Source organism: Nyctereutes procyonoides, unplaced genomic scaffold (assembly GCF_905146905.1).
Source record: "Nyctereutes procyonoides isolate TBG_1078 unplaced genomic scaffold, NYPRO_anot_genome, whole genome shotgun sequence".
Taxonomy (NCBI): domain Eukaryota; kingdom Metazoa; phylum Chordata; class Mammalia; order Carnivora; family Canidae; genus Nyctereutes; species Nyctereutes procyonoides.
In genome coordinates this window covers 10326453-10346785 of record NW_026575139.1, presented here as the reverse complement: position 1 = coordinate 10346785, position 20333 = coordinate 10326453, and the positions used below count along the sequence as shown (strand labels likewise).

Here is a 20333-nt window from a genome sequence, read left to right as displayed (position 1 = left end):
AAAATCCTAAAAAAAATTTTTTTAATAAAAAAAGGCAGGCAGGTACAGAGAGAGCATGGCTGAACCAGACATGGGGCTTCCACTACACCCTTCTGTGTGTCTCCTGTATGTTCAAAAGCTGCCCTAACTGAAGGCTGGGAAGCAGGCATCCCACACCCGCATGGGGAAAGAGGGCCCAGGAAGCCCACGCAGGTGTGTCACTGTCAACTGCAGGTGGGGTGGACAACCTCCATGTACCTGGTCTGGAGAGGAGGGGTCAGCGGGGGGGGATCCTTAGGGAAGCAAGGACCCCCAAGGCCAGGCTTCCCTGAGCTGGGCCCAGCCGTGGCACCCCCTTCTCCACTTGAGGACCCTCCTTGCCTCTCAGTCCCCAGCACACACCTGTCGCGGAGCTCTCTGTGCTCCAACTCCAAGTTGCGATGTAGTGTCTTCAGGCAGCTGTGCTGGCGGATAAGGGCTTCGTACTCCGTGGACTGGCGCTCGTGCAGCGCAGCCAGGTGCTCGTGGTCCTGCAGCAGGGTCTCGTAGGCAGCCGTCAGCTGCTCCTGCTGCCTCTGCAGATTCTCGTGCTCACTCTCCTTGGCCGTCTGCTGGTTCTGCAGCAGCGTGTACTGTGCTGTGAGCGCAGCGCTCTGGGAGCTCAGAGTGGAGTTCTCCACCTGCCAAGAGGAGGTGCAGCCTTGCCACTGGCACGACCCTTGGGGGCCACAGGCCCCGTATCCCCACTCACGGTGACCACACCACAACCGGAGGCAGTCGCAACATCCCCGATGCTGGGACAGTTCTCTCTGGACTTGAGGAACTGCTCTGAAGCCAGACTGGCGCGACACCATCACCAGGGGCTCCGGTCCAGTGCCCCTCCACACAGGCAACCTTTGGGTGCAAATTATGTCCTTTTTCTGGATGAGCTCCTTGGGTGCCCTCTTTGACCAGTTTTAAAACATCTGTTTTCTGGGATAAGTAGAAAATCCAGAACCATCTAGGAGGCCTGACAGCTGCCACCAGCCAACCTCACCTAACTGATGTTTATACAATTGCCACCCAATGACACTCAGAATTGCCAGAAGATTCAACAGGGAGCACTGCCTAACTCAGTCTGGCACCAGGACGACCTATCCCCAAACCAGACAAGATACAACCACCGCCACCACCAAAACCCTGACCCAATATCTTATTCTGCTGTTTTAATAGAACATATCCCGACCTCTTTGCCAAACAGTTTCCTGTTTATTGTCCTGACCCATGCTGCAGATCTTCAAACACTTGTCTCACCAACAGCACTAATGATGGATTAATTCATTTCCCCACCATCTGTGTCAACCACAAATAAAAACCGACATGTCCAAACAGGTGGCACAGAATACGAGTTTTGCTAGAAGTTCTCAACAGCCCGGCAGCCACATGGTACCCGACTCCCCTTGTGGAGATGAAAAATTCACATCAGTTTTTAAAAAAGGCTCAGCCAGGTGTTATGGTAAAAAAAACCTGCTTAACTCTGTGGAGCTCAACTCACTTGAGCCTTGGATCTCCTTCCAAGGCATTCCCAGTAAAATCTCAACAGACTCTGCGAAACAGAGAATCCTGCAAGTCAAAGCAGAGACGCCAAGTGGCCAGCCCTGCAGCTGCACACACGCTCAGTCATGCAAATAGCCATAAACCTGCACTACCTTCAAAGACCCGAGGTGGGGCTTCCGTGTTTATGAAACCACATATTACTGCACGCCCAGCGTCACGACGAAGAGCCAGCATCAGGTGCTGGTCCCTGGGAGACGCACCTGCAGCTTGGCCGTCTGGGTCTGCAGCGTGGTATTGTGCTCCTGCAGGAAGGCGCTCTGCTTCTGCAGCGTCAGGATCTGAGTGCTGAAGGCCACGTTCTGGGTCTCCAAATGCTGGAGCTGTTCCTTGAGCAGCTGCTTCTCAGCCTGCAGCGCCGCGTTCTAGGGGAAGTGGAAACATGAGGGCCCCTCGCACACCTGCCTGGCCAAAGCTACCTGGCCCCAGGCCCGGGGCGTATCCAGAACCCTCAGGAGTTTGACTCCTTAGGAACCGAAGCCAGAGTCCACAGGGCAAGAGAAGTAACATGGTTTCCCTCTTGGAAAAGACACAACTGGGTGGGGCAGGAGAAGAGAACTAGTTTTTTCTGTTGTGTGCTTTCCAGACAGAAATGCATGTATGTGATGGGGACGCTGCTTCCAACCTGGAGCATCTGGGCACAATGCCCAGGCAAGTTGGGGTTAACGCCGAGGCATCTCTTCTCTCTTTGATGCTTGCTTCTGCCCAACACCCCGAGGGTGCCTTTCTGTGAGGCCTCTCCCGCTGCACAGGGAGTCCAAGCCCACGACCACACCTCATCCTACAAGGGAGTGACAGCAGGTAGTCTCATGTCACATGAGACTGGGAGAGATTGTGTGAAATATGCCACCAACTCGGCCAGGGGCCAGGACACGTTGGGTGTAGCCCCGGGGCTGCCCCTTGCTAGCATGGGATGTGGGGTCAAGTCTCCACTTTCTCATCTGTCAGATGGTGAAAACCATGACCATGTGTTCCACGAGGTTGTAGCCAGAGCCCAACAGTATCGAGGAGACTAGACGTGTGCTGGTGAACTTTCTCTGTAAAGGGGAAGACAGGGTTTCAGGTTTGCCAGGCAGGTGGTCACCACTCCCACCATGTACCTCTGCCACCAGCACCACGTCGGAAGCCAGCCGCACACAGTATGCAAACAAAGTACCTCTGGTCCAATAAAACTTCATTTACACAAAATCAGGTGGTGGACCACAGAGTACACAACACTGTGGAACCAGAGGACTGGTGTACGAGCTATAGACCATGTCCAACAGGTGGGCAGACAGGGACTGGCCGTGGGGACCGGGGAGCACACCTCTTCCCTCTGGGAAGGCTAACAGGAATGTAAATGAAAAGCAGCTCATAGGACCTTGCCAGGACAACTCAAGTATTCAACTAGAGAAGGAGCACTTGGGGGCTCCATTGGTTCAGCATTTGCCTTGGGCTCAGGTCAGGATCCCAGGGTCCTGGGATGGATCCCCGGGTCAGGCTCCCTGCTCAGTGAGGAGCCTGCTTCTCCCTCACCCTCTCTCCCTCTCTGCCTACTTGTGCTCTCTTGCCCTCTGTCTCCCCGCCCTCCTCTCAAATAAAAGTTTAAAAAAAGAAAAGTATTCTACTAGATCTGGATCAATTTGAACAGATTCTGACGTCCTGCGTCCTTCACAGTAAAAAGCCCATGAATGGGACCATCAACAGGGCGCACTCGCCCTCTCATTCTCTCTCAGCGACCGCAGCAGGGCAGCCCACTCACATTCCGCTCCAGCTCGATGGCCCGGTCCTTCACTCGGAGCAGCTCCATGGTGGCTTCTTTGTGGCTGGGCCCCCAGGGCTCCCTGCCCTGGTGAGCGGCGGTGACTGGAGTCTCCACAGAGTGTTTGAAGGAGTTGTGTACGTGCTTCCCTTCCTCCTGGTTCTGCCTCAGCAGCTCACACTCGGTCTTCAGCTGCGGGTGTGGGAGCAGGATAGCACACTTGGGGCAGGGAGACGCCAGCCCAGCGTGCTGTGTTCACGGCCAGTGGGCAGCCCTATTCTCCGTGTACCCCACGGTTCCCCTGCACTAGGTGAGCCACACACCTGGCCTCTGCTCTACAAGGAACATGCACAACTCATCCCGTGCTGCCCCTCTTTCCAGAAATCTGCCTCAGCCCCAGCTTCAGCCTCACAACCCTAGCAAGTCCTCACACCTCTGAGCCTCAGCTACCCACTCCACAACATGGAGGTGAGCCTGGGGACCATGGACCAGGGGACATCACAAAGGTCCATCCAGCTCTGGAGCTGCCTTGCTCAGATCTCTCATTCAATCCCACAGCCAGGAATTGCACCAAGGCCCCACCGCAGATGCCCGCAGGTGCCTGCAGGGGACATCCTTATGGGGGCCCATGCCTGTCCCACCCGAGCCCACGAGGCCCTGCTTGGTCCTGCTGCTTCACACTCTCATGTGGGTTCTCATTCTCATGAGGGTCCCAGATCCTAACAGACTCAGTGCTGCTCTGATGTGGCCTCCTCTACCCCCGGGCCTCTGGTTCACTCAGGTTCCATCCACCCTTGCGTGTAGGGTTCTGACGCCAGAGCCGCCTCTCCACCTCCACCCCACCCCACCCCACCCCAGAGCCCTGTGGATCAGCACATCTGCTCCAGAAATGGGCTTCCAGGCTGCTCCCCAGGCAAGAGGGGACCTCACGGCTGGGACTCGCAGCTTGCAGCTATAGGGGCCCGACCTTACCACCTGCAGTTCACTCTGGAGCTGGTGGTTCAGGCTGGCTTTCTCTTCCACCTGGGCTTCTAAGAACACAATCTTTTCTTCTTTCATGGCTAACGTTGTTTTTAATGCGGACTCATTTCTACCCTCCAAAATACTGAATTTCCTAAAAAAATAACAAATACACAACAGTGCTTACCTGTCTCTTCTGCCAACGAGCTCCCCACCTCCCAGCTGCCAACACCCGTCTCCTCCATTAAGCTGTTTTCTCTTGTAATCCTGCAGCATTTGGCCCAGAAGAGCGATAGGGGCCGCAGCCCATTACCCAGAGCCCTCTCCGGTGCTTCTCGTGCAAAGTAACCTCACGGCTGCGGTTTTACAGGCAGAGCCTCAGGGAGGGATGCTCACGGCCATTTTATAGGTGGGGAAACTGAGTCTCACAGAAAGGTTAAGCAATTTGCCCGAGATCTCAGTGCCAGCTAGGTAAGCGGTCAGGTCGGTGTGGCCTTTCAGGGAGTCGTGTGGATCTTGTCAGTTACAAGTCCAGTGGAAGTCCACGGTATCGGATTTCCTTGAGAAATGAGATCATTTTGGAAAGAACTGCAGGCAAAAGATCAACTTTAAGACCTAAAGGGCTGGGGTGGGGGTGAGAGGAAGGAAGAAGCGGGCAGAGCTCAGAGGGTTTGTGCGGCACAGAACCCAGCCTGTACAGATGGTGCCATAAGCAGATACAGGTCATCACAGCCGTTGTCACAACCCACCGGGTGTGCGGCATCAAGCATGAACCGAAAGTTGACTGTGGGCGTTGGTGATGAGGTGTCAATGGAGGCATGTGGGGGCTAACACGTGCACCGCTCTAGTGGGGGACATGGATATTGATAGTGGGGAGGCCATGCCTGGGGTGGGGGGCAGAGGACATTCAGGAGCTCTCTCTACCTCACCCTTCATTTTGCCCTGAACTTAAACGTGCTCTAAAAAGTCTGTTTAAAAACAAATTAAGAAGCCTTTCCACTGGACACGAGAGAATCCTTTCACTCCTCTCTGGGAATCTCCAGGAAGAAGCCTGGTAACGTAAAGGATACCAGCCCCTGACAAGGACCGCGTGACAATGAGCCCCGAGTTGTGCAGAGTGAACCAAGCTCCGGAGCTGGGGGGTGGGGCTGGCAAGCAGCACAGAGCCTCAGGTCACAGCAGGGAGGTCCTCACGTGTCACCGTGGCTGCTCTCGTCCTGCAGCAGCAAATCCTTGTGGAGGCCGACCTTCTCCAGCCCCTGGCTCAGTTTGTCCAGCTCGCTGCTCAGCTGTTGGCTCTTCAGCTTCTCCAGCACCAGGTCCTGCCAGGACAGGGAGTAGGACGGAGAGAGGACTTGTGAGGGACAGGAGCTCAGCAGGGAGGGGCCTGGCACAGGCCCTTATGGAGGCTGAGCAGCTGTCTTCCCAAGTCCCAGCTGACTCAGGTGTCCTGAGGGCCACACAAACTGTTCAACGGGGCCAGGGAGGGCTAGGGATGTCTTCCACAGGGAAGGGCGCAGACGTGCTTTCCCAGCCTCCCCGCACTGAGGCTGACCCCACTACAGGGCAACGCAGCCAGGACGGGGGTCTGAAACACCATTTATGTTAACCTTGATGTAGGGGGTTTGGACACTAATGTAGCTGCCTCTTCCGTGGATTGATGCAATTAAATACTCCTTGCAAAGGATTTGGAACAGAAAAAAGTACAGAGGACAAAGATTATTTTTTTTTTTTGAGGACAAAGATTAAACCCTGGTTTTGGGGCCCCTGGGTGGCTCAGCAGTGGAACGTCTGCCTTCGGCTCAGGTCGCGACCCGGGGGTCCTGGGAATGAGTTCCACATTGGACTCCCTGCAGGGAGCCTGCTTCTCCCTCAGCCTGGGCCACCTTCCTCTTAGGCGTCTTGGTCGCTCTCCAGGTAGGTACCGCTTACTGCCTAATGCCGCAGCTACTAGTACGTAAGCTGACCCCCCCACCCCCCACCCCCGCTGCCAAATACTAAGGCCTCCGATGGCAGTGTGACACAGTGGGACTTGCCAAACATTCCACTGCTCCTCCTCCCAAATTTCCCAGCCACCCTACAGTCGGCGGACGTGCCGCAGGTCACTTCCTGGCTGCCACACATAAGGGCCTGCGTGTGACCCCCCCAGCTGTCTCTCTCCTGCCAGAGCAAACTGCCCAAGCCCTGAGCTGAGGCGGGGAGCCGTTCACCAGAGCTGCTGAGTCACAGCACAGAGGGCAGGGCCCCCAGGAGTCACCTGGACTCTCGCAAATGAGGGTGGGAGGGAGAAGTCAGCCACGGGGGAGAGGAGCCACTAGGATTCTGGGGTTGTCTGTGACTGCAGTGTAACCAATGTGACGCTTACAGGGTCTAGGATGAGGGGTCGGCCTGTGTTTTCTGTCTCTTCCCACAAGCATACTGACTGGCCTGCACAGAGTCTGCACCCCTTTTTGAACATAGATGCGACTCTGTGCTCACCAAATCTATTTCCTTTTCTTCCCTGACACACAACCAAACACATTTCCCCACCTCACCTGCAGCAGATGTAATTGTTGAGTGGGCTATGCACAGGGGAGTGGGGCCTCTCTCACTCTCGCTCATCTACCCGTGGCAGCCGGAGGGGCCAGCCAAGGACTCCGCCCTGGGGGGAGCCAAGCCACAGAAACCAGGTGCCCCACTCGCTGCACAGAAGGCTGCCCTCAACAGCTCGCTGGACTCCTACATGCGTGAGACCCGGCTTCTGTGCTGCGCCATTCAGATGTTCAAGTCATTTCTGAAAGCAGTTTATTCACCTTAAAGTAGTGATTGAAGGCCCAGGTGACCCCATGTGATAAACACCGGAGAAGGAGCAGGACATGGACTCAGCAAGAGACTTTAAAATATTTATACCCTTGGATCCTGTAGTTTCACTTCTAGGAGTACAGCCTGAGAAAAGAGCTATGTGTGCGAGATGCCCCGTGTTATTTAAAACAATGGAAAAAGGGGGGGATACATGGGTGGCTCAGTGGTTTAGCGCCGCCTTTGGCCCAGGGCATGATCCTGGAATCCCAGGATCAAGTCCCACATCAGGCTCCCTGCATGGAGCCTGCTTCTCCCTCTGCCTGTCTCTGCCTCTGTGTGTCTCTCATGAATAAATAAAAAATCATGGAAAAAGGGGACGCTCAGGTGGCTCAGGGGTTGAGCATCTGCCTTTGGCTCAGGGCATGACCTAGGGGTCCTGGGATCAAGTCCCACATCAGGCTCCCCGCAGGGAGCCTACTTCTTCCTCTGCCTGTGTCTCCGCCTCTCTTTCTGTGTCTCTCATGAATAAATACATAAAATCTTATAAAAAACAACCAACTGGAAAACCACCTCCAAAAAGGAATGGCAGTAAACCTATAGGATTAAATACCTCGCAGCCATTAGCAAGCTGAGGCTTAGTGCTTACTGACTGTAATGAGAAAACGTATAAAAAGCAACACAGAGGAGGTTAGACTGCAGGAAGCAGGACGCTACATGTGGGCTCGATTTACAAACACACATCAGAAGGGATGGAATATAACGAGCCGGACTACGAGTAGCACTAATCTTGGGGCGGCGAGACCATAAGAGGCAATCTCCCTTTGTTCCTTATACCTGCAGACACTGTCCTGTTTCGCACTGGGGAGGACATACTCAGGGTCACGTCTGTCAAGCCCGTGCCACCTGGGGCAGATGCCCGCCGACCCCGCTGCCCTGGCCACCGCAGCTCACCTCTCTCAGGGCGGTCAGTGTTCTTGTGTGCACGGTGACCTGCTTGGTGAGGTCCCTGTTGTCCCTCTCCAGCTCCTTCAGCTTGCTGGCCGCATCCCTGCAGCGGGCCAGCTCCTTGTCCATCGCGCGGCTCTCCTTCTCCGCAGCAGACAGCCGGGCGGTGCTGTCGTCCAGGACCGCATCCTTGAGCTCCACCTGCTGCCACAGCCGCTTTGCCTCCTTCTCCAGCAGCTTCTTGTCCTTCTCCAGCTGGGCTACCTCCTGCTCCAGGGCCTTCCGGTCCTCCTCCGACCTCACTAGCTGCTTGTTGGAGAGCCGCAGGGCCTCCAGGTCGCGCTGCAGGGCCTGGTGTTCGGCCTCCAGCTCCCGGAGCTCCTGCTCCAGGGCCCGGGCCTTCTGACCACTGCTCTCCACTGTCTGCTGCAGCCGCACGTTCTCGGCGCTCACACCCTGGTAGCTGAGCTCCAGGCGCTCGGACTTCTTGCTTAGGGCTTTCAGCAGCTCCACATTCTCCCTCAGCTCCTCCTTCTCCCGCTCAAGCTCCTGGTTCTCCCGCTCAATCTGAGCCATCTTGGCGCTGGTGAAGCGCATGGTCTCCACCATCCGGCGCAGTTCCAGGTTCTCCTCGTCCAGCTGCTTGTTGTCCCGCTCCAGACCCTCGAGCCGCACAGACACGTTCTGCAGAGTGTCCAGCGACTTCCTCAGCTTCCGGTTCTCCAGGGCCAGGCCCCGGCTCTCACGCTCCAGGGTGTCGACCTTCTCGGTGGCCGTCTTCAGAGAGGCCACCTTCTGGGCCAGCTTCTCATTCTCCTTCTCCAGCCGGTGCAGCTCCTTCTCCAGCTCTTCCACCCGCTCCACCCTCTCCTTCACCTGCTCAAAGTCTTTCTGCAGCTGCTGCTTCTCAAATTCCAGCTTGCTGAGCCTGCTGCTGGTCTCTGTCACCGTCTGGTGCAGCGCCTTGTTCTCCTTCTCGATGTCTTTTGCGCGGGCCTCGCCGCTGACCTGTGACCTCTCCCGTAATGACCACACCGTCTGGTTGAGATGATCCTTTTCTTGCTCAAGATCCTTGATCTGCGGAGAAGGGCAAACGGGCATGACATGGCTATTTGCACAGATGCAGTTCAGTGACCAGGGTCCAGGCCGGGAGACTGAAGCGCAGACCCCCTGAAAGAGCCCCACCCCCACCCTGGCGCAGTCCCGTTTCCCAGGGGCCCAGTATGGACATGAGATAAAGGGCCACTCACTGCATGGTTCAGAAACATGACCCACAGCTCTCCCAGTGATTGAGAACAATGAAGGAGATTTCCCTGTTGCTTTTCACCCGATGACCTGGGCTCGCCCCCGTGGCCTCCCCTTATACCTCTCTCCCGCAGCAGATGCTACAGGTGAGCTTCTCTCTGCCTGGAGCACTCCTCTTCCCCGCCCTGCACGACCAGCTCTGCATGATGGTCCCTGCACCGAAGGCCAGGGCTCATCCCTGGCTCCTCCTGGTCCTGCAGGACTCAGGGTGACTGTCAGCTCTGTGACTCCAATATGCCCGGCACCCAGCAGGACACTTTCCCTGGGCATCAACACCTTCTTCCCGCCCATAGCTTGGGGACAGCAGAGCAGGACAAGAGCGGTCTGGCTTCTGGCTGGCATCGCTGAGCCACTGGGACCGCCCACTCTGGACTCCTTGTAGTGGTCAGCCACACAAAGCCTGGAGGCCGGCCAGGGCTCTCTGCTGGGACACTGTGGACACATGCGACTGGGCCAGCACCTGGTCATGCAGGGCTGTGATGGATGCTGCAGGACGTGGCAGCCTGCTGACCTCCACCCACCTGTCACGAGTACCTTCTCCCTCCTCCTCCAAATCCTGACGGTCACACCAGGACTGCCGACATCCTTGAGAGGCCAAATCCAACCTCCGCTCCTCCGTGGCCGGTTGAGAACTGCTGGTCCGAGGAGCAGCTCAGCCAGGTAAGTGGTAACCCACTTATCAGCCCACAATTCCTGGGTAATGGCCCTAACTTGGGGCAGGAGCAAACGTCCTGGAGGCGCACCCACCTGCCTGGCTCTGTCAGCCTTCAGCGTCTCCATGTCACTCTGCAGCTGCTCCTTCTCCTTGATCAGCTCCTCGCTGAGGGTCTCTAAGTCCTGGTTGCTCTGCTTCTCTCTCTCTAGCTGGGTCTGTAACTTTTCAATCTGCAGAACCAAGAGGCCCAGCCCGGGCAGAGGTCAGTGTCACAAGGTGAACAACATTTTACAAAAACCCCTGAAAACCCTGTCAGCTTCACAGAATACGTGGGCAAGTCTCCTCTCGAGGAAACACCCAGGAGTGTTCCATAGCAACCTCAGCTCTTAGCCCACACCTGGCACCTGTGGCTCCAGGAGGAAGGGAAAGGCCTGGCACCAACCCTGCTCCTGATCCTCACCGCTGTACTCTCAAAAGCCCCACCTCATCCCCCAGCCCCCAAGGTCTGGCGCCTCTAACTCAGGCCTTATCTACCTGCCCAAAGGTCGACCCCGCACTCCAGGGGCTACCAGCCACCACCCGTGGCTGCCCTGCAGGGGCGTCACACTCACCCCTCTCCCACCCTGCCCTCTCCCTTCACAACAGCCGCCTCGGTTGATGATGCTCCTATCCACCCAGCTGCTCATGGTGGTCCTCGGACACACCCCTCCTTCCTCTCTCCTCCTCCAGGTCCCATCCTCTCTATGGCAGCTCTTTTTCATGGCTCAACGCCTGCCCCAGGCCAGACCACGTTGCTTCTTGCCTGGACACCTCCCAGGCTCCAAACACTCCTGGAGTGTTTGGACCCACCAGCACCCATCCTTCCTAAACATGAACCACCTAGTTCAGGGCTCCCCATGCTTCATTGTGCCTGACACCCTGAGAGCATGGGGACGTGGATTCCGACGATGCAGGCTGAGGGTAGGGCCTACCACTCGGCTCCTGGGCAATGGCTGTGTTGCTGTTTGCAGTGTGAGGGCTTCAGGGGAGCTGCTGTCCCTTCCTGCCAACGCCAAGCTCCTTATCACTGGGGGTGGGAGTTGGGAAAGAGGCACGGGCTGGCATACAAGGGATGAGGCTCCAGAGTCTGGTCCCTTGCTGCCAACAACAGGACTGCAAGCAAGTTTCTTTAATCCATGTGGGGCTCCATCAGCACGAAGTGCTCAGCACACACCTGGCAGGTGACCCTCCCTGAGGGTGTGTTGGCAGTTATTACCGACCATCACCAGGACGACTCTGGGCCAGAGGAGCTAAGTGATTTGCCCAGGGCCTTATGGTGAGGACCAAGTGGAGCCAGGGGCTCAGGAGGGGTGCCAGGCAGTGGACACACAGTGGGTAACCTCAGCCTATTCTCGTGCACAGTCGGGGGCCTACGGTGTGTGCCCTGGGCCCTCCTGGCTTGCCCCCTGACCTGTTAATCCTTGACCCCCACTGCCCCTTCCCTCCCAGAGAAGCACATCTTATTCCAACCTTTGCGTTTCTCGCTGTTGCTGTTTCTAGTTTGAAGACACAATCTCCCCACCTCCCACCTCCCGCTGCTGGATGTCCATCGTCGTCATTCCCCCGTTCTGGTTCTTTCTGCCCTGGAACTGGAGCCCTGGCTGTTATCCATCCCTGAGGGTCTGCAGTTACCCTGGGGGAGCTCACTGGGCTCAGGAGTGAGCCAGCCACAGCCCTGAGAGGGCTTTCCATCCTCCCTCAAGTACCTGGCTCAGCATGTGGGTGCCAGGGACCTTCCTCTCAGTCCCGGAGATGTATACACCCCCAAAGGGTTGTCCTCCTCCCTCTGAAAATAAGGATTATTTACCTCTTGGCTCAGGATGTGAACTCTCATGACATCAACACAAAGTTATTGCATGAGAGTGAGGCCGTTTCTCTAAGGTCTGTGGCAGTTTCATGAGTTAGGGGGGCAGATATTCGCTTTGGGGGATGACCGTTCCCACAGACTCACAAACCCAAGCAAGCTTACAGCCTGGGCTATACCAGGGATGGTGAGAGAGCCAGGCTGGCCCCAGCAGTCGGAGCCTCCAGGTCCCTGTGTCCTGGCTGGCCCCTGTCCTTGCCTTGCAGACACGTACCTGAGTGGCAACCCCAGGCAGAGCCTGCCCCTGTTCCGGGAACGTCAGTGTCAAAGCTGCGTCCCCTGTGGGGCTCAGCCGGGCTGCTGGGTCACCTACAGACTAAGAAATGCCAGCTGGTGGCCGAGACACAGCCCGCAGAGAGGAGAAGAGCAGAGTGAAGCGACCAAGGTCAGGGAAGGTAAATTCAAGGTGAGTCGAGGGGCTCCTGCCTCCAGCGTTGTGTGCCATGTGGTGTGTGTAGCACACACAAGCACCCGCACGAGTCAGAGCAGAGGCAGCCAGGCCTGGGCAGGCCGAATGGGACAGGCCAAAAGGCGTTCCAGCCGGCACCAGACACAGGATGGCTCTGGTCTGAGGAGACTACACATCCCCTCTACCAGGAATGTGGTGCCAAGACCTGCCCTCCCATGGGCTGGGGCCGGGGAAGGCTGGTGTCCCCCTGGGGAGCCAATGCATGGAAGCAGGAGGGGCGGTGCTGAGCCACGGGGGCTCAGGAGGGGTGCCAGGCAGGGTGGTGCTCACTGCCAGGCCTGCCTGTGTAGAGGAGTGGCTGGGGTGGCCGCGGGGGCGGGCAGGGGAAGTCCCAGTCATCCCCTCTGAGGCTGGCTGGGAGCCGGGCCAGCGAGGTCACACTGCAGCTTTGGATGGCAGACCATGGGGACCTGCAGAGTCGAAGGTTCTCATCTCTCTAAAGGTCAACATGTTTTATCTTGGCTGAGGTCAGGCTGCCATTTATAAAGACGTTTCCTGTGCTTCGACCGTGTGAATCTAAGGTCTCAAACCATCTAGACGCCTTCCATCTGCCATTCTGCATTTGGAGCTGGGGCTCCAGACGGGGTGTTTTCCACCGTCCTCTGGGAGACGACATGCTTCCTGGCACCTACCACACTGGCTGCAGGGCCCACAGTGCCTCAAAGGGACAAAAATGGAGGGTCACGGAGCCTGGGAGCCCCAGGAGGGGACTGCGGAGAGCCTTTCACGGGGTCCATACCAAGCCCTGGCTCTTCCCCCTGCCAGCACAGCCTCAGTCGACGATGCCGGAAGGGCCTGTGGGCAGGACACACACCCAGACACCTGCAAGCGTCAGTCCTGCGTGATTGCCGGCCAGCCCCAGCACTCCTGCACTCTCCCCTCGTTGGAATCAGGCAGCTGGCGTGTTCAGAGCCCACCACACAGCTGCGCTATACCAAAGCCCCATGACCTACGCGTGGAGGCCACCCCCAGATCTCCACAGTCCCCTCGAGCCCCTGAGACCGCACCCCCAGGATGTACAGGGTTCCTCATACCTACAGGATGGTAACAGTTAGCAAGCCTCCGTGCGTCCTGCCAGAGGTCACGACCCACAGCCGTTCTGAAGGGCAAGTCCTTGCCCTCATCCCACTAACCGAGTGCAAGAAGTGAGTTCTGGCCTTGTTTTACCACCAGCAATGCCCTGAGCTGGTCTGCCAGCGTCCCCTACACGCACACACACTTACATCACTGCTTCCTCTCCCCGTGCCCCATCCTGTGCTTTTTACCAGTCCTGTGTGTTTCCACGGAGCCCTTCCTGGGTGCCAGACCCTCTGCCTATGCTGAGTCCTATAACCCTCACCACCCCATTAACCCCATTCCACAGATGAAGACAAGACACATGAGGTCAAGTCCCACTGGGGCCACATCCTCAAAGCACTGGTACAGGGACAAGCCAGGCTGTGCTCTCGGCAATGATAGTCTCGTCTGTCTGTTACAATGGACCACGGCTGCGCCCAGCTGAACCTGCCAATGAGGGCCGGGGTTACCTTCTTGCTGAGCTGCTGATTCTCCTTCTCCAGCTCCCCGCTCTTCAGGCTGCTCTCCTCCAACGCCAGAGATGCGTCCCGCAGCCCCTGGATGGTGCTCTGGAGACTCTGGTTCTCCTTCTCCAGCTTCAGGATGCGGCTGGAGGCACATTCGTTCAGCTCGAACACAAATGACTTCCTGGAGGCTGAAGCACAAGATTGGGTCAGAGGCCGGTTTCCAGGAGCCTCTGCTTCCACTCTCCACCCCAGCCTGGAAATGAGGCCACTGGCCCCCACACCCCACATCTAAGGGGCCCAATAGGGGCTCCCAGGGGCCAACCAGGGGCATCACCCCCTATTCATGTGACGCTGTTGTGGTCAGCACCCCAGTGTCTCTCAGGCGGGTACGGTCCTGCTAGCTCTGCTGGGGTCGGTCAGGGGACCGAGTGCAACTTGAGAAGAAAGCAGGTCATGGTGAAGGAGCCAGTGGAGAAGGTACAGACTGCGGAGAACCATTCCTGCAAGCTGCTAACCAGACTGGGCAGCTCGAGGACCGCAGAGACCAAGAGAGATGGCAAACAGGTGACCTGTGTTGCACCAGCTCTGGGAGGCTCAGTGGGAGGCGTGGAGTGATCGACTAGCTATGTCTGCCACAAGCGGCAGGTGGCCAGGGGGGTCTGTAGGCCCAGGACTGGCCATCCTTCAGGTGGACGTTCTGCAATCTCACAACCGTACTGGGGGGAAAGAAAACTGAAATGTATATGTAAAATACGGTTTAAAATTCTAAGTGAGATGAAAATGTGAGCTAAAGATGGAGAAAGGCAGATTATCTCCTCTGCTTCTAAACAGCTCAAACACAGATGAAGGGGGCAGGAGTCAGGAATGGGGATTCTAGGCCCCCTCCTGCCTCAGCAGGTGAATGGCATTGGGTAACTCAAGGGGCTTTTTGGGAAAGAAAAAAAGGAATGTATGTGAAAGCCCTTGGAAGGAGGAATCAGGCTGGAGTGGGGGAGTGTGGGCGCCTGGGTGGCTCCGCTGGTGAAGCATCAGCCTTCAGCTCAGGGCATGATCCTGGGGTCCTGGGATCCAGCCCCTCGTCAGGCTCCCTGTTCAGCGGGGAGTCTGCTCCTCCCTCTGCCCCTCCCCTGTTTGTACACTGTCTCTCAAATAAATAAATAAAATCTTAAAAAAATAAAAAGAAAGGGATCAGAGTTGTCCTGTCCTCTGTCCCATCAGGAGCATACATGCTCAGCTCTGGGAGCCTCACCATACCATGTAGCCAAGGCAGCCTTCCCTGCCTGGTTCCTATTTGTTACACCAGGGGCTGGAGGGACACACGGGCTGGCTCTCCTAGCAAAGCACACAAAGCTGGAAACACAACATGCTGTGTTTCAATCCTCTGCATGACCCTAAGAACTAGAAGGCATCTGCATCCCACTGAGTTCTCCTCATCCACCCAGGACGGCAGGACAGACCCAACAAACTCATGTCCTAACGACCCCAGGCAACAGCAGGCAGGCAGCAGTGGAGGTTGACGGGTCGTCCATAGGGCTGACCACCCCGGCGCCAGCATGCACACATGCTTTCAACATAGAAAAATGCATGGAGGGCTGTGTCTTGAAACTAGCCTGACCTCACACCCTGCTGACTCAGAGAGAACCTGCGGTCCCTCGGACAGGACCCTCTGCAGCATCCAGGGGAAAAAATAACATTTTTAAATTGTGGTGAAACACACAGAATATAAAATGCACCATTTCAATTAATTCCTGGTGTACAGCACTGTGGCATCAGATACATTCTCACTGTCCTACAGCGGCGCCTGCCCACCCACCTCCAGACTTTGTCATCACTCCAACTGAAGTTCTACATTCAGAAGCAGTGTGAAGGGGCCACGAGTCAAACAATGGAATTGATTCTAAGCCTTATTTCCTCTTCCGTGAAAGACGGTGCCTCAGAGACCATGATGAGGACACAACAGTGTATCACGAAAACCACCGACTGCTCCTTACCAAGTGCTATGCTCATTAGCACCCACAGCCATCAGTCGTGGGATGGGTGCGTGTGTGCACATGTGTATGTGTGTGTGGGGGGGGGAGGTTTTAATACAAGAAGAGGAAAGGTACCCGTTCGAGAGTGTCCGCGCGCCAGACACAGCGTAATGCTTCACTAGCTCCTGTCAGTATATACCCACAGCAATTCTGTGAGGGGGGCTTCGTCACCCCCGTTTTGCAGATAAGGAAACCGAGGCTCAAAGGAGGTCACCTAGCCAACTAGTTCTGACTCAAGAAGCTACCGCCCCGGTAGGCGCACAAGTACGGGTGGGCTCTGCTCCTGTTAAACCACCGTTCAAACCAATGCCCCTTAGGTCCCGGCTGTGCACCAGGGGTTGGAAACACTGAGGGGAATCATATCCTTTGACCTGAAGGGCTCACATACGTCCTGAGGAGCGTGAACAGGCAGGCTCCAGGTGCCCACAGCCCTGCTCTCTCACTGGAACATGCACGGCCTGAGCTGGCCCGGGGAAGTCCGCACCACCTCTCTGCTCTGCCAGGGGGCAGGGGTCCACCCCCGTGGGCCTGGACTACCTGAGCAGGGAATCAGGATGACCCCTCCCAGACCCCAGCAGACCCCACTGCAGGCCCCAGACCCCACCCAGACCCCAGACCCCACTGCAGACCCCAGACCCCAACCACAGACGCCAGACCCCACCGCAGCACGACGCCTGGAACATGCACACAACTAACTTTTCACCCAGATTAACAGTTTACTGAACTGACCGTAGGTTCAGAGCCTGAGGAACCCTCCAGCTGCTTCCGGCAATCTTTCCCATTGAGTTCAGGGACATTTACTAGAATTGACCAGGCCACCCCCAACCAGCTGATGCCCTACCGACACCCTGTAAAGTTCTGAGCACGCGTTCCCTGGTGCTATCAGGTGCATATGTACTATTTCTGAACAAAGGAACTGGCTTATTGTTTGCGCAGGGCTGGGGCTTCCTGCTACAGCGCTAACTGCTGCCCCACCCACCCGCCCCGGCCAACACGTGTCTGGGTGCTGGGCAGTGGGGCCGCACAAGCACGGAGCACTGGGCGGGGGAGGAAGAGGCCCGGGGCCTGGGAGCAGCAGCCACTCAGCCATCCCCACCCAGAGAGGCAGAAAACACACTGCATCCATCTTGCCCAATTATGCAAATGAGCAGAGGAAATAATGCCCAGGGCACATTTATAGTGGAGATTAATGACCACACTGGGGATGTCACCTGCCACGCAGGGCTTTCAACCATCCACAGATAAGCCTAACACGTCCTCTGGGTGTCAGCAGGCTGTAATCTGGAAGCTCCGGGGACTGTCCATATGGGAAATGAGAAAGCTGGCAACACTTAATTTGCATTTCATGTCCCGACACCAAGGCAGCCAGACCCCTTGTGTCCTCCTTGGGGAGAACTGCAATGAAACCGTTCCAAACAGCACTTGAAGGAAATCCTATTTACTTGGGGCGAATGGAGAGGCTGACAGGGAGGATTCTGGGGCAAGCATTCAGCTCCCTGGATGAGGAAGAAGCTGCAGCCAGGAGGGCTCGAGACGCCCCACACTACCCACCATCGGACAGGTCTGCGTTCTTGGACAGCTGCTCCAGCTCCCAGCCGAGATGGGCGGACTCGTTCATACTCTGCTTCTGGGCGATCTCCAGGACCATATTTTCTTCCAGCAGCTCCTCAATCCGCTTCTTGTCTGTGTCCCGGTCCTGGTGCAGGGAGAGGGGAAGCATGAAATACCAGCCCTCACGTCCCACCCTTATTCTCCCCAGGATGAAGGGACACCATGCATCTGCTCACTTCCAAAAAAAAAAAAACAACAAAACAAATAAAAAAAAAACAGAAAAACAAAACAAAACAAAATTAAAAAAACCCCAAAGCTTCAAGGAAATGTCTCCAATGCAGGGCCAGCTGTGAGCATTACAGCCACACAAAGGTCACCTGCCCCGGTGACCTAGGTGACGGATGGAACCCTGAGGTCTCTAACAGAAGGCCGTCAGGACAAAGTGCCGAACCGTGCTGAGCTTTAATGCAGGTACCATGAGGAAGGGCAGTTCTGTGGTCCCGGAGCAGGCCCAACACACGCTGAGGCTCCCGGATCCCAGCTCACCCCGCACCAAGGCGGCCACCCTTCTTGGAACACACACACCCATACACTCGCTCTTACAGAGAAGCATGAGCACTCAAGTCCTGTCTCGTGGGCGCCAGGGGCTGTGCCCTCAGGCCCACTGGGCTCAGCAAGCCGCTCTCTCCTCAGCCCCCTGGGAGTGGCAGAGCAGACTCAGGGAGGCGGGGATGGGGGTGAAAGCCTGGAGAGGGGCACGGCGTACACCCCCAACCTGCGCCCACCCGCGTGTGACATGGTGATGAGGGCTGGCAATACCAGTTCCAGGTCGTGAAGCTTGGACTTCAGCTGCAGGTTCTCTTTCTCCAGCTCATGAACTTTATCTCCCCGCGCCCGGGCCGCAGTCAGCTGTTCCTCCAGCATAGCCTTGGTCTCAATTAAGATGATGTTATCTTCTCTCAGCTCCTACTCGGCAAAGACACACACGAGAGCCGTCAGACTAAGGTACTGGGTTCATGCCCGGGGCTCGAGACCTAAAACTTGCACTGTAGGGGTGAGGCCGCTAGGCTGGGGGGTGGGCAGGGTCTCCCCCTCACAACACCTTCCCCTTTCTTCTGCACCAGGCCACACGGACACTCTCCACTGAAATAAAGAAAATGCATGCATCACAACATCTGAGTTCGGGTCTTCTGCAGGGAACACCTGCTCAGGGACCACGTCCTAGCAAACTTCGTGGGCGAGGACTTACTTCTGCCCTGGGCAACGACAAGTTCAGCCCACTGACTTCACTCCTTGACCTCCCCCACCCAGTTACGGGGGGCTCCTTGGTTTCTCCTCTCCCTGGGGCCCTTCCAGCACCACTGGGTACTTGGGGGGGGGGAACCTCAGTTTCCGCGAACGCCTTCACGTGCACAAGCACACACACACAGGGAATGTGTCTGCTTTTGTCCACAGCACAGTTCTTAAAGGCTTGGCGCCCTCACGATGGGGTAGTCCCTGCTTATCCACGACATTGCATTTGCCCTGCATCAAAGCTCCCTGGTAGAGGGGAAGCCATGTGCTGTGTGGTCAGCGGTCACGGTTCTAATCAAAGGCTGGTGGCTGTCAAGGGCTGGGGACTCAGGATTACCCAGGTGCCCTCTCTCTGGAAACCCGCACACTGTCCAGCTGGCCCTGCTCTGGGTGCTCCCCACCCCTCCGCCCCCCCCCCCCACCACTTGTCCCTTAAGAAGGAGGCAGCAACGCTCCCTTCCTACAGATGAAGAGACTCTCGTGGATAAATTAAGGAACAAGCCCAAAGTCACAAAGCTGGCCAGGGGTGAAGCTAGGGCTTGAATTCTGGCCAGAGAGCTGCAGATCTGCATTGTCTCCAATAGCCTAGGCTGCCTGCAACCCATCCCCGAGGGGCTCGAGTGGGGAAAGCACGGGAGTCAGAGCACAGGATGGGCTCTGAACCAGAAGGCGGCCTCCCTCTCCAGCCACTGCCCACACTCACACCCTGAGCTCCAGCAGGCCCACCGCCAGCACTCCCCCCGTCCTGTCACTCCAGGCCCTCAGCTCCCACCCCACAGGCTGCCCCCTTAGCCTCACAGACAATTCCCATGCAGCCTTCAAAACCCAGCCTAAGTTGCTCTCTCTGAGAAATGCTTGCAAATCCCCCATATCCTGCCCATCGGGCCTGGACGCACCGAGGCAATGCAGCCTGCCTCCCCCAGACTGTGAGCTCACTTCCGCCTTTGTGGGCCTCAGACATATGTTCAGTAACACCTGCCGGCTGAATCACGCCGTGGGGAGCAGGGGGCGGTCAGAGGGCACGTGACATGGGCTACAAAGGGCCCCGTGACTTCCAACAGGCAGGGACAGACAAGGTGTCCAGGGGTGAAGTACCGAGGGAACACGATGACTTCCAGCCACTACTGGGATCAGTCTTGATATTGCGCCGACTAAGTACCAGGGAACAGAGGTACCCCGGGCTTGCCTCGTGTGTCCCATGGCCTCAGGACTGGGAAGCTGGGTCTGCAGGAAGCCAAGCCCAAGCTCCCATGGCAAAAGTCAAGGGCTCAGCCTGCGGCTCTGGGCAGCTGCCCCACCAGCCACCCCCCTGCACACCTGACCTCAGCTGAACCGGGAAGCTATTTAAAGGCCTGACCCGGCCATGCAAACAGCTGAGGGGCCACATGCAGGCGGTCACAGGCCCGACGGCTGGTCCCCAGGGGCTCAGGGGCTGCCGCCACTGCCCTGGCACAGACACCGGGAATGTGGGTCCATGGCTCCAGATCCCAGGCCTGCCAGTGCACTGTGAGCCGTGGGACGTGAAGCCAGTGTCCCTCGACAAAGGAGTCCTCCCTCCATATGACTGACACACCAAGGGGGCTGAGCCAAGGTCCGTTGTGCTGA

General features: G+C 57.0%; 1 protein-coding gene across 2 annotated transcripts in view; it reads right to left on the bottom strand.

Annotated features, from left to right (window-relative positions):
• CCDC88C (coiled-coil domain containing 88C) overlaps window positions 1-20333 on the bottom strand; it is a 121541-nt gene that overhangs the window by 28892 nt on the left and 72316 nt on the right. The window contains exons 11-20 of one of the 2 annotated variants that reach the window (XM_055303939.1): window positions 18255-18401; window positions 17436-17580; window positions 13858-14042; window positions 10052-10189; window positions 8006-9076; window positions 5468-5595; window positions 4286-4427; window positions 3314-3505; window positions 1776-1937; window positions 382-659 (exon numbers count right to left, since the gene is read on the bottom strand). In XM_055303939.1, the coding sequence (XP_055159914.1) occupies window positions 382-659; window positions 1776-1937; window positions 3314-3505; window positions 4286-4427; window positions 5468-5595; window positions 8006-9076; window positions 10052-10189; window positions 13858-14042; window positions 17436-17580; window positions 18255-18401 (2588 nt within the window). The remainder of the gene's footprint in view (window positions 1-381; window positions 660-1775; window positions 1938-3313; window positions 3506-4285; window positions 4428-5467; window positions 5596-8005; window positions 9077-10051; window positions 10190-13857; window positions 14043-17435; window positions 17581-18254; window positions 18402-20333) is intronic. The other variant, XM_055303940.1, reaches the window with a different exon arrangement.